At 44.6% G+C, this 12,500-nt stretch overlaps 2 protein-coding genes across 2 annotated transcripts in view; one reads left to right on the top strand and one right to left on the bottom strand.

Moving 5' to 3' along the window:
• Positions 1-4,412, bottom strand: part of LOC106811898 (protein spire homolog 1-like) — a 59,857-nt gene extending 55,445 nt beyond the window's left edge. The window contains exon 1 of the mRNA XM_014815630.1: positions 4,365-4,412. The gene's annotated coding sequence lies outside the window, so the exon portion shown is untranslated. The remainder of the gene's footprint in view (positions 1-4,364) is intronic.
• A 158-nt stretch (positions 4,413-4,570) lies between these two features.
• LOC106811900 (78 kDa glucose-regulated protein-like) lies at positions 4,571-11,089 on the top strand. Its single transcript, XM_014815632.1, has 9 exons — positions 4,571-4,709; positions 4,945-5,091; positions 5,854-6,085; positions 6,590-6,837; positions 7,157-7,311; positions 7,530-7,765; positions 8,184-8,421; positions 9,310-9,467; positions 9,796-11,089. The coding sequence occupies exons 2-9, from the start codon at positions 4,952-4,954 to the stop codon at positions 10,375-10,377; spliced, it is 1,989 nt and encodes a 662-aa protein (XP_014671118.1). The 5' UTR covers positions 4,571-4,709; positions 4,945-4,951; the 3' UTR covers positions 10,378-11,089.
• Positions 11,090-12,500: the final 1,411 nt, after the last annotated feature.

Genomic DNA, 12,500 nt, shown 5'->3' with positions numbered 1-12,500 from the left:
GCTACTTTTTACATTCTAGTTCTCTCGTGTCCTGTAAAATTGTCTACAGCGTTTACGATTGTCAGTAGACGTGCGTCGTACTGCATGTCTTTGCTTAACCATGACTTACCGGATTACGGATAACAAGCGGATATGCGAGCACGGGGCTGGGTAGCTGTCAGATTCTCATAGCCGTGGGAGAGTTTTGCCCCTGCACAGTAACAATGAGCATTCAGCCCATATCCCCGCAACACAATGCCTGCCACATAAACATCCTTCTCACAGACATCTACACACGCGGTGCACTACAATTTAAATAACATTAGCTTCTCTTCCAGTGTAAAAGTAAAAAGAACCATGTGGAAAATTTTACGTAAAATGTTTGCACGTGCTCGTGGAAATAGGTTTACTCCTAAATAGTATAGTTAACATTGATTTTCACAATTTCCAAGTGTTTTTCAAATGCGCCAGCAGCTAATAAACAAAACATATTAAAATGAGACAACTAAACACATTCGTTACTTGCAGCAATATTATTTAATTGCTGTTTTAATCATTTATTTCTAAAAATATTTTTCCATGAAATAACTGCACTGGGAAGGCACATCGGGAGGGGTTCATTGTCACAAATAATATAACACAGTGACACCTGGTGGCAAACATGTTCATGAACGCGCTAACACGAAGAAAAGTCATTTTACTAACTAATTACCAAACGATACATTCTACTGCAGTTAATAGCCTTTCAGATTAGAAAATTTAATAATGTTGTGTAGAAAACTGTAACAGTCATGTAAATTAAAAATGTACTATTATTCTATGATTCTATTTTCTAGTTTTCATATTAGTCTTGGAGTGATATCCACTCAGGAACTCAATCAACGGCACATACATAAATTATAAACTGTAGAGACACACATTCTACACCAAGAAAATTTCTCAAGCCACTGCATTTTGGAGACTAAATACAGGTATTTTATACAGGCATGCTGCAACTATCTAGTATTGCCTATTAATTGCCAATTAATTTTCTATTAGTGTGACGAGGCTATGCAGTAATTATTTATTCAGGTGGACACAATCAAATATTGAAATTCTCTTCCTGTGAAACATTGTCCTCATTCTCTCATACAATGTTGCACTTTGTGTCTTCTACAGAGGCTATACAAGTTCTTGTTAATTTTAACACCGAAAAAAGACGAGGAACAAGTTATACCATCACTGCCTGATAGAGGAGGGCACACGCTAATTGGAGGAAATTGGAGTGAGCTAGCTCGAAAGTTATTAGCAGGCCAAAGATTTTTGCAATAGCGTGATCTAGGACATATAGCTTATCTGAATGTTCATCGGTATTAAATGAAATGTTTGTATCACTGCATTTGATTTCCTTGGACTGAACTTTGCAACATTAATTACATTGCATTAATTACATTATATTAATTACATTACATTAATTACATTCAGTTTTTCCATTTTCACTGCTACTCTACTCGTAGACGCATTTACATTTCATAACAAAATGATAAAAATGCACGACTGCAGGGGCGTGTACAGGGGGGGGATCCAGGGGGTCCGGATCCCCCCCCTGCTCGCGCAGAAAACGCATCTAAGGGGGTCTAATTTCAAAATTTTCTGACCCCAGACCCCCCTTCGCGTGCTCGCAAGTTTGGGTTACGGTTAGCCCCCCCCCCCCCGGTACAAATCTTCTACATGCCCCTATAGTCACATTTTCAACTTGCTCAACATCTTCAACTTGACAACATCTTTAACAGGCACATAGGCCGTTTCCATAATAAACTGATGGACACAAATTTCAACTGGTAAATGTGATTTGCCTCCAACATCTTAATGATTATGTACTCTCGTTCGCCTAGTAATTCCACATAAATGCTATTTAAATGCTTTGCTACACTACACAATCTTATTACATGCATCCCACCATGCGCAAATTCACAAAAGCTATAGCTGGTAGGAAATCATGTGTGCCAAATTTGTATGCCACTCACTTTTTTCACATCGCTAGGGCACAAAAATACACAGCAATTTGCCTCCATCTTAGTATCAGCCCATAGCCCAGTATTCACTTGTTCAAATTACCACTAATGCACTTGGTTACAACTTAATTTACTCAGAGAAATTTTGTAAAATCCAGCAGAAACCTCACTCTCTATGGCAATATAAATGGAAACAACTGCCCGTTTATAAATATATTATAATCTGAAAATCCTTGTCAGCACAATTCGATTGTTTGGCCAATGAAAGTAGTCATGCAAGTGACGTACATGTTTTGCACAAATCATCCTGGATAGGCTTGGAGCAGGGATTGCTTTAGGGCTTAAAAGTAGCAAGCACTTGAATCCAGAATACAGTGTATACCACCTTACTGATGTACAAAAATGCAGTCAGTCGCTCTCATTTACATTGCCATCATGATGCATGATGGTGATGATGATTATGTAAGGAGGCCCAGTATAGAATTTAGCCCATTCAGTCTTTAGTAATCCATTAACATTTGGAATTTTTAGTTTTACATTCGTAGACATTCTGTATTGGGATTGGGGCCTCTGGAAATGTGATTCCACCTATGTTTAAATTTCCCCTGGTCAATTATTGTGATCACTTCATCAGGGGTGCTCCAGCTGGTTCCGTCGGTTGCGCTACAAGGAGTGGCTGGATGAATGAAGAGCTATTCATTGAATATTTGAATCATGTTATTCGGCATACACGATGCAGTAAGGCGCACAAGATTCTACTAATCCTGGACAACCACTATTCACACATTACGCTGCAAGCTGTTGACCTGGCTAGAGATAATGGAATTGTGATGCCTACTTTACCACAACATACATCACATCGCCTCCAGCCTCTAGACAAGTCTGTGTATGGACCTTTCAAGAAGGCATACAATCGAGCAATGGATGCATGGATGCAGTCAAATCCTGGGAAGACAGTCAGCATCTATGACATCCCATCAGTAGTTAACGACAGCACACCTGGCATCGATGATTCCTGCAAATGTTTTATCTGGTTTTCGCAGCACTGGTATTTTTCCGTTTAACAGGGACCTGTTCACAGATTTAGACTGTGCACCAGCTGCAACAACTGATCGTGACATGGATGTTGAGGCCAACTAAGAGGCAACAGATGAACCAAATGATGATGGCAATCCCAATATCGAAGATGAGCAGGATAATGCTGGCCGTGATGTGTGGGTGTTTGATCCACCGATTGGGCTATCAACGTCATCAGGAACAACCAGCCAGAACGTATCTCCCATGGCAGCTGCAAAATCGACCACACTTCCTGATTCTGGTGAGGCATATGTGTCACCATCTGCAGTTCTTCCCGTTCCAAAGGCTGGGCCTAGGAAAAAGACAACTAGAAAGGAAAAACAAAGGCTGTACAAAGATCTTCACTGACACCCCTGTTCGAGATGGAATTGCTGAAGCCCTAGAACAGCATTGCCAGAAGAAGACCAAGACAACTGCAAAAAAGACTCTGTTCAATAAAAGCAGAAAACGAGTGACGCATGCCAAGGTTGATGACCAGACTAGTAGTTCCGACCAAGAATCGGAGTTTGAATATGATGACGAATCTACAGATGAGGAAACATTCGAAGACACCAAGACAAGCGATGGTGATTTTGTTGTGGTGAAAGTTGCAGGAAAGTCGCGTGTTGTAAATTATATTGCCCGGGTGGATGTAGTAGAGGGTGATGAGTTTGAAGGGGTGTTCCTGAAGAAGGTGGCTGGTAAAGTTGATACTGAGGACACTGGCTTTATTCCAAATATGGATGACCCGGCTTACTTCATTCAAATTTAGCCCATTTAGCTCGAGCCAACCCATTACCGTGTGAACGCGGTATTACTAATACTATTAGTATTAGTGTCTAATGAGTAATGTAAATTGTAATGTCTAATGACATAATGACACTGACAGTATAAATACTCTAATGACAGCAGTAATGTATTCACTGCCACTGGCACTGGCAGCAAGAACCAGTCCGCACTCCGCACCTGCAGGCTGCAGCTACAGCACACACGCAGCTATTGACTGTATATATTAACTAATATATGTTCATATATGTACTAATATATGACTAATATATGTTAATAACTTAATATATATAGTCCATGGCAGCGTGTGTGCTGTACTCTGTAGCTGCAGGTGCGGACTGGTTCTTGCTGCCAGTGACAGTTATGTAGAATTCGATCTGCTCTAGAGTAGATGCCGACGGCACGTTTACTACACCGGTGTCGACGAATTAAACAATTATGCGTGTATTATGACTAAATTATCATTAATTTAAAATAGCTCCAGCGTTTATAAATGCATTGACAACATAATGCATCAACATTTTATCGAAAACAACATACAACACCTACTTCGTCGTGGAAGCTGCCATATTTTCCCATTGATTTTGATTCCTGGAAAGTTGATTGGTTGAATGTATTCTGACGCAACCATCGAGAGATGACGCGTCATACAGAATGTTCGCTGACGTGTCACTTTAAAGAAGAACCAATCAGCGTTAGACAGCTTTCGCTAATCCAGCCAATGAGCGAGAGCCACGATCCCGGCATTGCTTTTGCCATAAAAGCAGACCGAATCTCGTATCCTGGTAAAAGTTTCCTGGTATTTCTTCAAGAACAGACTGGTTGGATCCATTCTACAGAGACACAACAAGTGTGTTTTGTCATTTCGTCTACTAGTGACGTCTACATAACAAGGTAAGTGAATGTCATCGTTTTAATTGTAATTTATTAACAAATTGAGAAGACACCGGGATTTATCATTTGGGACAGCTGTACACTCGTGCACTCAACGTGGCACGGGCAGTGTGCTGTCCTTAGTTATGCAGTGGTTAAAATTGTGAATAGCTGTGACGTGTAATAGTATAACTAACTACTTGTCAACTTGGTGTATAACCGTTTCGAAGTCTAAATTTGTCTCGTACTATTTCAGATTTAAAATGAACAAGTTATTCTTCACATTATGCGTTGTGGCGTTTGCCACACACGCGGTTTTTGCTGATGATGACGATGACAAAACTCAGAAAGACAAGGGCGTTGGAACCGTGATTGGAATTGATCTTGGCACAACATACTCTTGGTAACTATCATTGTTTTACTATACGAAAATGTTACAGGTTTTAATAATATTACATTCGTGAATTAGTGATTCGGGTGTACAGTAATGTCAGTATCATGTTCAATTACGCACATGATTAGAATTTGAACTGTGTAAAGAAAGCTGGAACCGACTTAATAGAATGTGTTCAATGTTTCATGAGGATTTTAATATATTTGGGATATACCTGGTGAGGTATGGAGCCATTGAGGTTACAATGGCGGTAAGGGTTCAAACGGGTTTCTGTGAATTCCTGCTGTACCTATAGACAGTTTACTTGTCAGACCTGTTAGTTTTAATACTGATTGCCTGATATTCTGTATCAATTAAAACAACATTCTCATGTGATTGAAGTAGTCTGAGCATGTAACAATAGTCGAACATTGCTTTTAGGGTGAATTCAGCTGTGTTTGTATAGATCATATAACGATTTGCATGTATAGCATTGTGCATATGGTTCATATCGCACAGCTATATATATATATATATTTGAAAAAAGAATAATCCAACATTTCGTTATACACTAGCGCTTTCATCTTTACAGATTCTATAAAGATAAAAATGCTTGTGTGTTCAGAATGTTGGAGTATTATTTTTTCAAATATTAACAACTGAATATCGTGAAACCCAAGAACTTTTCTACTATATATACATATGTATATATATTATGCATATAGCTAGAAGCTCGTCTAGTTGTTTGTGGCGGCACCGCGTTCCAACGTCGACCTTGCGTTTTTAACCCAGCGTCGGCGTCTTCAAGAACGGCCGCGTTGAGATCATTGCCAACGACCAGGGGAACCGCATCACGCCATCTTACGTTGCATTTACGGCGGAGGGAGAGCGGTTGGTGGGCGACGCCGCCAAGAACCAGCTGACGAGCAACCCGGAGAACACGGTGTTCGACGTGAAGCGCATGGTCGGTCGCGACTGGACGGACTCGGCGATCCAGCACGATATCAAGTTCTTCCCGTTCAAGGTGGGAACGAGTGCGAGTGTGTGTGGGGGGGGGCATGCGTGAGCGCGTGTGTGTGAGTGTGTGAGGTGTGTGCGGATGTGTGTGCGCGTGCGCGTGCGTGGTGTGTGGGAGTGCGTGTGCATGTGTGCATGTGTGCATGCGTGCGTGGTGCGGAGCTCGATGTCCCGTGAAACGCGTGACTGTAGTCACAACTATGAACATCTCGGTAGAATGATCATCTTTTCCTGAGGGATGCTTGTGGCATTTCTCCTCGGTGGCCATAATACGGTGAACCCATCTCTGTAAAGTAGCTGCCTACCTTAGCCGTCTACCTCGAGGGGCCGTCGTATAGTTTGAAAAGCAAGTTCTACTATAGACCCTCAGTTTCCTTCTTGGTAGTATATCATGTTGATAAGTTGATGCGGTTCATTTGGGAGTGGGCGAGCAGGAGTCTTGCATGTCAATGTGGTTCATGGCGACTGTGAGAGGAAAGACGGAATCTAGATGGCCGACCTCTATATGCAGGTGAAGAACAAGAACAACAAGCCGATGGTCGAGCTGATCGTCGACGACAAGCCAACGATGTTCGCTCCCGAAGAGATCTCGGCAATGGTGCTCGGCAAGATGAAGGAGACCGCTGAGGCGTACCTGGGCAAGGAGGTGACCCACGCCGTCGTCACCGTGCCGGCGTACTTCAACGACGCGCAGCGGCAGGCGACGAAAGACGCCGGAACGATCGCTGGCCTCAACGTGATGCGCATCATCAACGAACCGTAAGTGTCGCGACGTCGTCTCGTGTCGCGTCTCGCCCTACGATGCAGTCAAACTGATATAGATCAGCACTTGTTTATATATAAAGGCCAGGGGCACGTCCAGTGTTTCCCTCAGGAGCGGCTCTTTATGGTAGGGGCATGGCATGCGCTAGTACTAGTCTCAGTACCGATGATGATGAACGAATATTTGCTAGCAGAGATCCGCTGATGAGTTTTTGGTTTACCACCAAGATCGCTGAGGTACTAATTGCTACATTCGATACTGTTCTGTGTCCGTCGTTGGCGCGTATCGTTACACATTTTTCCGTACTTCGTGTAGGACTGCTGCTGCGATTGCTTACGGTTTGGACAAGAAGGAAGGCGAGAAGAACGTGTTGGTGTTCGATCTTGGTGGTGGAACCTTCGATGTGTCTCTGCTCACCATTGACAATGGTGTCTTTGAGGTCATCGCTACCAACGGTGACACACATCTCGGTAAGCAGCAGCAGTTTTTGCTACGGCGTTTTATTTTACGATGGTGAAAGAAGTGCCCGTGATGACCATAAGCTACTGTTGGACAAGCAATGACAATCAGTTAATTTGTACGTCAGTCTGAGGCATGTAATGCTATCATCGTTACCTCTCGCGTTGCAGCGATTGTTTTCATTCGAGAAAAGCAACGCGGCTGCTACATTCGTCGTACGTTGTTACAGGTGGTGAGGACTTTGATCAGAGAGTAATGGACCACTTCATCAAGCTGTACAAGAAGAAGACCGGCAAGGACATCAGGAAGGACAACCGGGCCGTGCAGAAGCTGAGACGCGAGGTGGAGAAGGCAAAGAGGACGCTCAGTTCCCAGCACCAGGCCAGAGTCGACATCGAGTCGTTCTTCGACGGTGAGGACTTCTCAGAGACACTGACGAGGGCTAAGTTTGAAGAACTGAACATGGTAAGTCGTGGCGCTGCGTCAGATAAGCGTCTGTAGTTACTTAAACTTAACTTTACTTAACTTTACTCTAATTACTTTAATTTACTTTAATTTGGTTTTATTTTTTTAATTAATTTAACTTTACTCGCCTGCCCGGCAGTAAAAATGCTACAATATTTTCCATACGTGGAATTTAAACCCTTTAATCCTTATGAGGGTTCATAACCGCTTGCTCTCCTTATGACTAGGATAGCCAGTCTGTCAGTAACACTCCTACAGTGTTCCCACGCATGCCGATACACTCGTGATCGCATTGGTCTCTTGAGCTTATCAGCTTGTTTGTGATTGCATTAATTAGTATCTTGAGCTCGTCTGCATGTTTGTGCTGTCCCGTCACTCGGGGCGATCGTTGATTGTGACGCGTTTGCTTGTCGCGCAGGATCTGTTCCGCTCTACGATGAAGCCTGTACAGAAGGTGCTGGAGGATTCTGACCTACAGAAGCAGGAGGTCGACGAGATCGTACTCGTTGGCGGATCCACCCGCATCCCGAAGATCCAGCAGCTTGTCAAGGAGTTGTTCAACGGCAAGGAGCCGAGCCGCGGCATCAACCCGGATGAGGCGGTCGCGTTCGGCGCTGCAGTGCAGGCCGGCGTGCTCGGCGGAGAGAGCGAGACCGGTACGTACGTGTGTGTGCACGCGTGTGTGTGTGTGTGTGTGTGCGTGTGTGTGTGTGTGTGTGTAACATCTTGTGTTAGGAGAGTGGGGGTATCTCTAGCAAAGAGGATTCTTGCAGACCATTTCTTTAGCAAAGGGGATCCTACAGAGTGGCAGTCTCTTTTACAAAGAGGACAGTAGCTAAGCAGCAATTCATTAGTAGAGAGGCTCCTAGGATAGGTGCAGAACAATAGAACAATATAACAAATAGATTCCACGTAGTGCTTCTATTAAAAAATATCTATTCGCGTCTATTCGTTGGGGTGCTCGTAATTTAGCAGATGAGTTTCACCGTTTTGCTTTTCATGTTTTATAATTCGGCAGCAATGTATTTCTGTTTTCTGGAAGTTGAGCATAAATTTGTTGTGATGTGAATGCTCATGCGTGAGCCAACGTGTATGAATATCTGAATTTGGGAAATTCGTCGTTCAGTTGGCGATCTAGGTTGTGTCGTATGCCAGCTGATGATATGACGTTGAGTTGTGCCATGATAAAAAATATTGTTTGTTTGCCCTCACCCGACCGACCTGCCAAAAAGGGGCCGACTAAAAAATCCCTTTTTCTTTTCTTTTTTTTCTTTAACAAATTGTATCACTGTAAATTATATAAATCTCTAGGCAATACATTATGTACCAAGCAGAAGAAACATTCAACATAAAAGGTATCTCCACACAAGCACACCTGAGCATGTAGACACCGCGCTGAATTTGTAAAAAGACCCCTGCCTTGAAAAAAAAAAAAGTAAAGCCGACCTACCTACCCAAACTTCAGCCTGGGTCGGGTGAGGTCAAACAAAGATTTTTTTAATTGATGTCGTGACGTTGAGTGACGGCTCCTTGCTTGCTTACAGGTGACCTGGTGTTGTTGGACGTTAACCCGCTAACGATGGGCATCGAGACGGTCGGTGGTGTGATGACCAAACTCATCCCTAGGAACACTGTGATCCCCACCAAGAAATCTCAGATCTTCTCCACCGCCTCCGACAACCAGCCAACCGTGACGATTCAGGTGAGTGGCTCGGGCGAATTTTTACCCAATGTGCCTAGCGAAAACCCCACCCTCACCAACCGAACTCCAAGACTGATATCCACACATATCCCCAACCATGTGCAAATACCCTCGACCCAGTATTAAATGCCCTCACCTTCCAGTACCAAATACCCTCACCTCCCAGTACCAAATGCCCTCACCACAGTTACCAAATGCCCTCACCCGAGTAACGACACCCAGTAGCTGACGTGCCGAATGCGTTTTCTTCGACGATCGTTCGGCGAGTTCGATTTACCCGCGACATTCCCGCACTCGCGCCTGAACTCTCGCTGACCTCTTGCTTCAGGTGTTCGAGGGTGAGCGACCGATGACGAAGGACAACCACCTGCTCGGCAAGTTTGACCTGAACGGCATCCCGCCGGCGCCGCGCGGCGTGCCGCAGATCGAGGTGACGTTCGAGATCAACGTCGACGGCATCCTGCACGTGTCCGCCGAGGACAAGGGCACGGGCAAGAAAGAGAAGATCACGATCACGAACGACCACAACCGGCTGTCGCCCGAGGACATCGAGCGGATGATCAACGACGCCGAGAAGTTCTCCGACGAAGACAAGAAGGTGAAGGAGCGCGTCGAGGCGAAGAACGAGCTCGAGAGCTACGCGTACTCGCTGAAAAACCAGCTCGGCGACAAGGAGAAGCTGGGCGGCAAGTTGTCGGACGACGACAAGGCGACGATCGAGCGGCTTGTCGACGAGAACATCGCCTGGCTGGAAGCGAACCCGGACGCGGACATCGATGACCTGAAGCAGCACAAGAAGGACATGGAAGCGGAGATCACGCCGATCATCTCGAAGCTGTACGAGGGCGCGGGCGGGCCGCCGCAAGATGGCGCCGAGCCGAGCGAGGAGGAGGAGCACGACGAGTTGTAGTTGCACTGCCTTTTGTCGCGTTACGGGTTTTCAGGAGACCGGCGGCCTCTGATTGGACGCCCGCCCGAGATCACTCGCTGTGATGCAGCGCACGCGCACGGTGTTTCTTCCGCCAGAGAGAGGCTGCAGCCTTAGGGGGCGTTGGTGGTAACTCTAGTGATCTTGTTCTCTGTCTACTCCCTAGGGGGCGTATGTATCGGTAGTGGCTGTCTGGGTCTGTTTCATCACTGCCGTATTCCACAAGATTGCTTGACACGAGCCGAGCAGGGATCCCCTAATCACAGGTGTACGTTTCTTGCGCCAACTTAACTATCGTTCTACGTAAACTGATCGGTGGCGATGGTCGAAGGTGGTGTATCAAGTCAATAGCTGTATATTGTCCATCACATTGATGTCTGCACTGGGGTTAAAACGTCAGGGGAGGGAGGTTGGGGAGGTATTTGTTTGTGTGTGTGTGTACATGTGTGTATTATTTTGTAGGATTCTGGTATTCTACATGGAGTTGGTCGTTGATAGTTGATTTCTCTTCCCTAAGTAAGAGCTATTGGAAAATTAATAAGTTAATCATTAGATATCATTGTTTTGTTTTTATCTAAACACGTTGTAAATTATTATGCAGTTAATCTGCGCATGACCGGGATGAAAGGCAGTGTATGAGATTTTGACTTATCACAGTCTTTTGTGTATAAAAATAAATACTTTTTATACTTAATTTCACACTCTTAATTGTTTACTTGTAGTTGTAGCTGCTGCCAACTATAGTCAAAGTCATGTGAATCTTGATCATGTGGCAACATGAGTCAAAACTAGCGATTCTAGCCAATAGAACCTCGTGAAAAGCAAAAGCAACAATTCGGGGACGTAGCCTGCGGAGGGGGGGGGGAGGTGAGCTGCCCCCCTAGATTTTGGAGCCAAAAAAAATAAAAATTCTACTAAAACAGAATTGTCGTAGTCAGAACGAAGGCTGTACATGTACTCAAAAGTGCCTCAAATACCAACTCCTGCTATCTACATTTTCAACATTTTCTGTTTATCACCCTCTCCTTGAAATCCTGGATCCGCCACTATCCACTATCTGCCCCCTAGGAATTTGCTCAGCCTATGGCCCTGTGAGCGGTGCTTTCATTTTCTCCACAACCAGCATATAATTTTCTCTTCGTACATAGTCGCATCGATCCGCCGATAACGATATTTCGAACTATAGGTTATGAATTTGCGCGAATTTTAGTGCGGGGACATAAATAAGCCAAACAAACGAGAGTAAGAGAACAATTGCGCATGATCACAAAAAGCAATGGCCGTGAACCTTGGTAAATGTAAAAAACCGACTTGTTAAAAAACTGGCATAGAAACGCGTCGCAATAATGCATAGTGTTTGCTATTTGTGTCATGTCAAGTTTGGAAGCAAAACGCCCCCTTCGCATATATCCTCTGAGGCAATTGGGAGCCTTCAGCTTACAAGAGAGCCCCAAGTCAATATATCGCTTGAAAACACGTCAATATATTAATCTAGGTCGTGTGTCGGAGTACAAATTCAACTACGATTGGTCAAAAATTGTGAAAACGCATTTTATCAAAACTACTTTTCAACGACATAATTACAGATATTTAATGTACAATAGAATAGTGCGTTCATTTACACATTTCGAAATAAGTAGCTGACATGAATATCCCCGCATAGATATATATATTCGTACTTTTTCTATCCGTTTTGTTGTTTTGCCTTATTTGTGAAAGTGAAAGCGTTTAAATATTAGCTCGCGTTCTAGAAATCAGTAATAACGCCCGACACAGATACCATTGTTAAAATGATAGTGCAAACTTGTAGACCGATGGGTTTGTAGGTGTGCTCCCCCCCCCTCCTCTCTTCCTGTGCGTGCGTGCGTGCGTGCGTGCGTCCGTGCGCTTGCGTGCTTGCGTCCGTTCGCTTGCGTGCGTCCGTGCACGAGTGTGTATGTAAGTGAGAGAGGGAGAGGAATCATGAGAGTGTGTGTGTGTGTCACTGTGTGTGTGTGCGTGCGTGCGTGCGTGCGTGCGTCCGTGCGCTTGCGTGCTTGCGTCCGTTCGCTTGCGTGCGTCCGTGCACGAGTGTGTATGTAAGTGAGAGAGGGAGAGGAATCATG

Source organism: Priapulus caudatus, unplaced genomic scaffold, assembly GCF_000485595.1.
Source record: "Priapulus caudatus unplaced genomic scaffold, Priapulus_caudatus-5.0.1 Scaffold589, whole genome shotgun sequence".
Taxonomy (NCBI): domain Eukaryota; kingdom Metazoa; phylum Priapulida; class Priapulimorpha; order Priapulimorphida; family Priapulidae; genus Priapulus; species Priapulus caudatus.
This window is presented reverse-complemented; position numbering and strand designations above follow the sequence as displayed.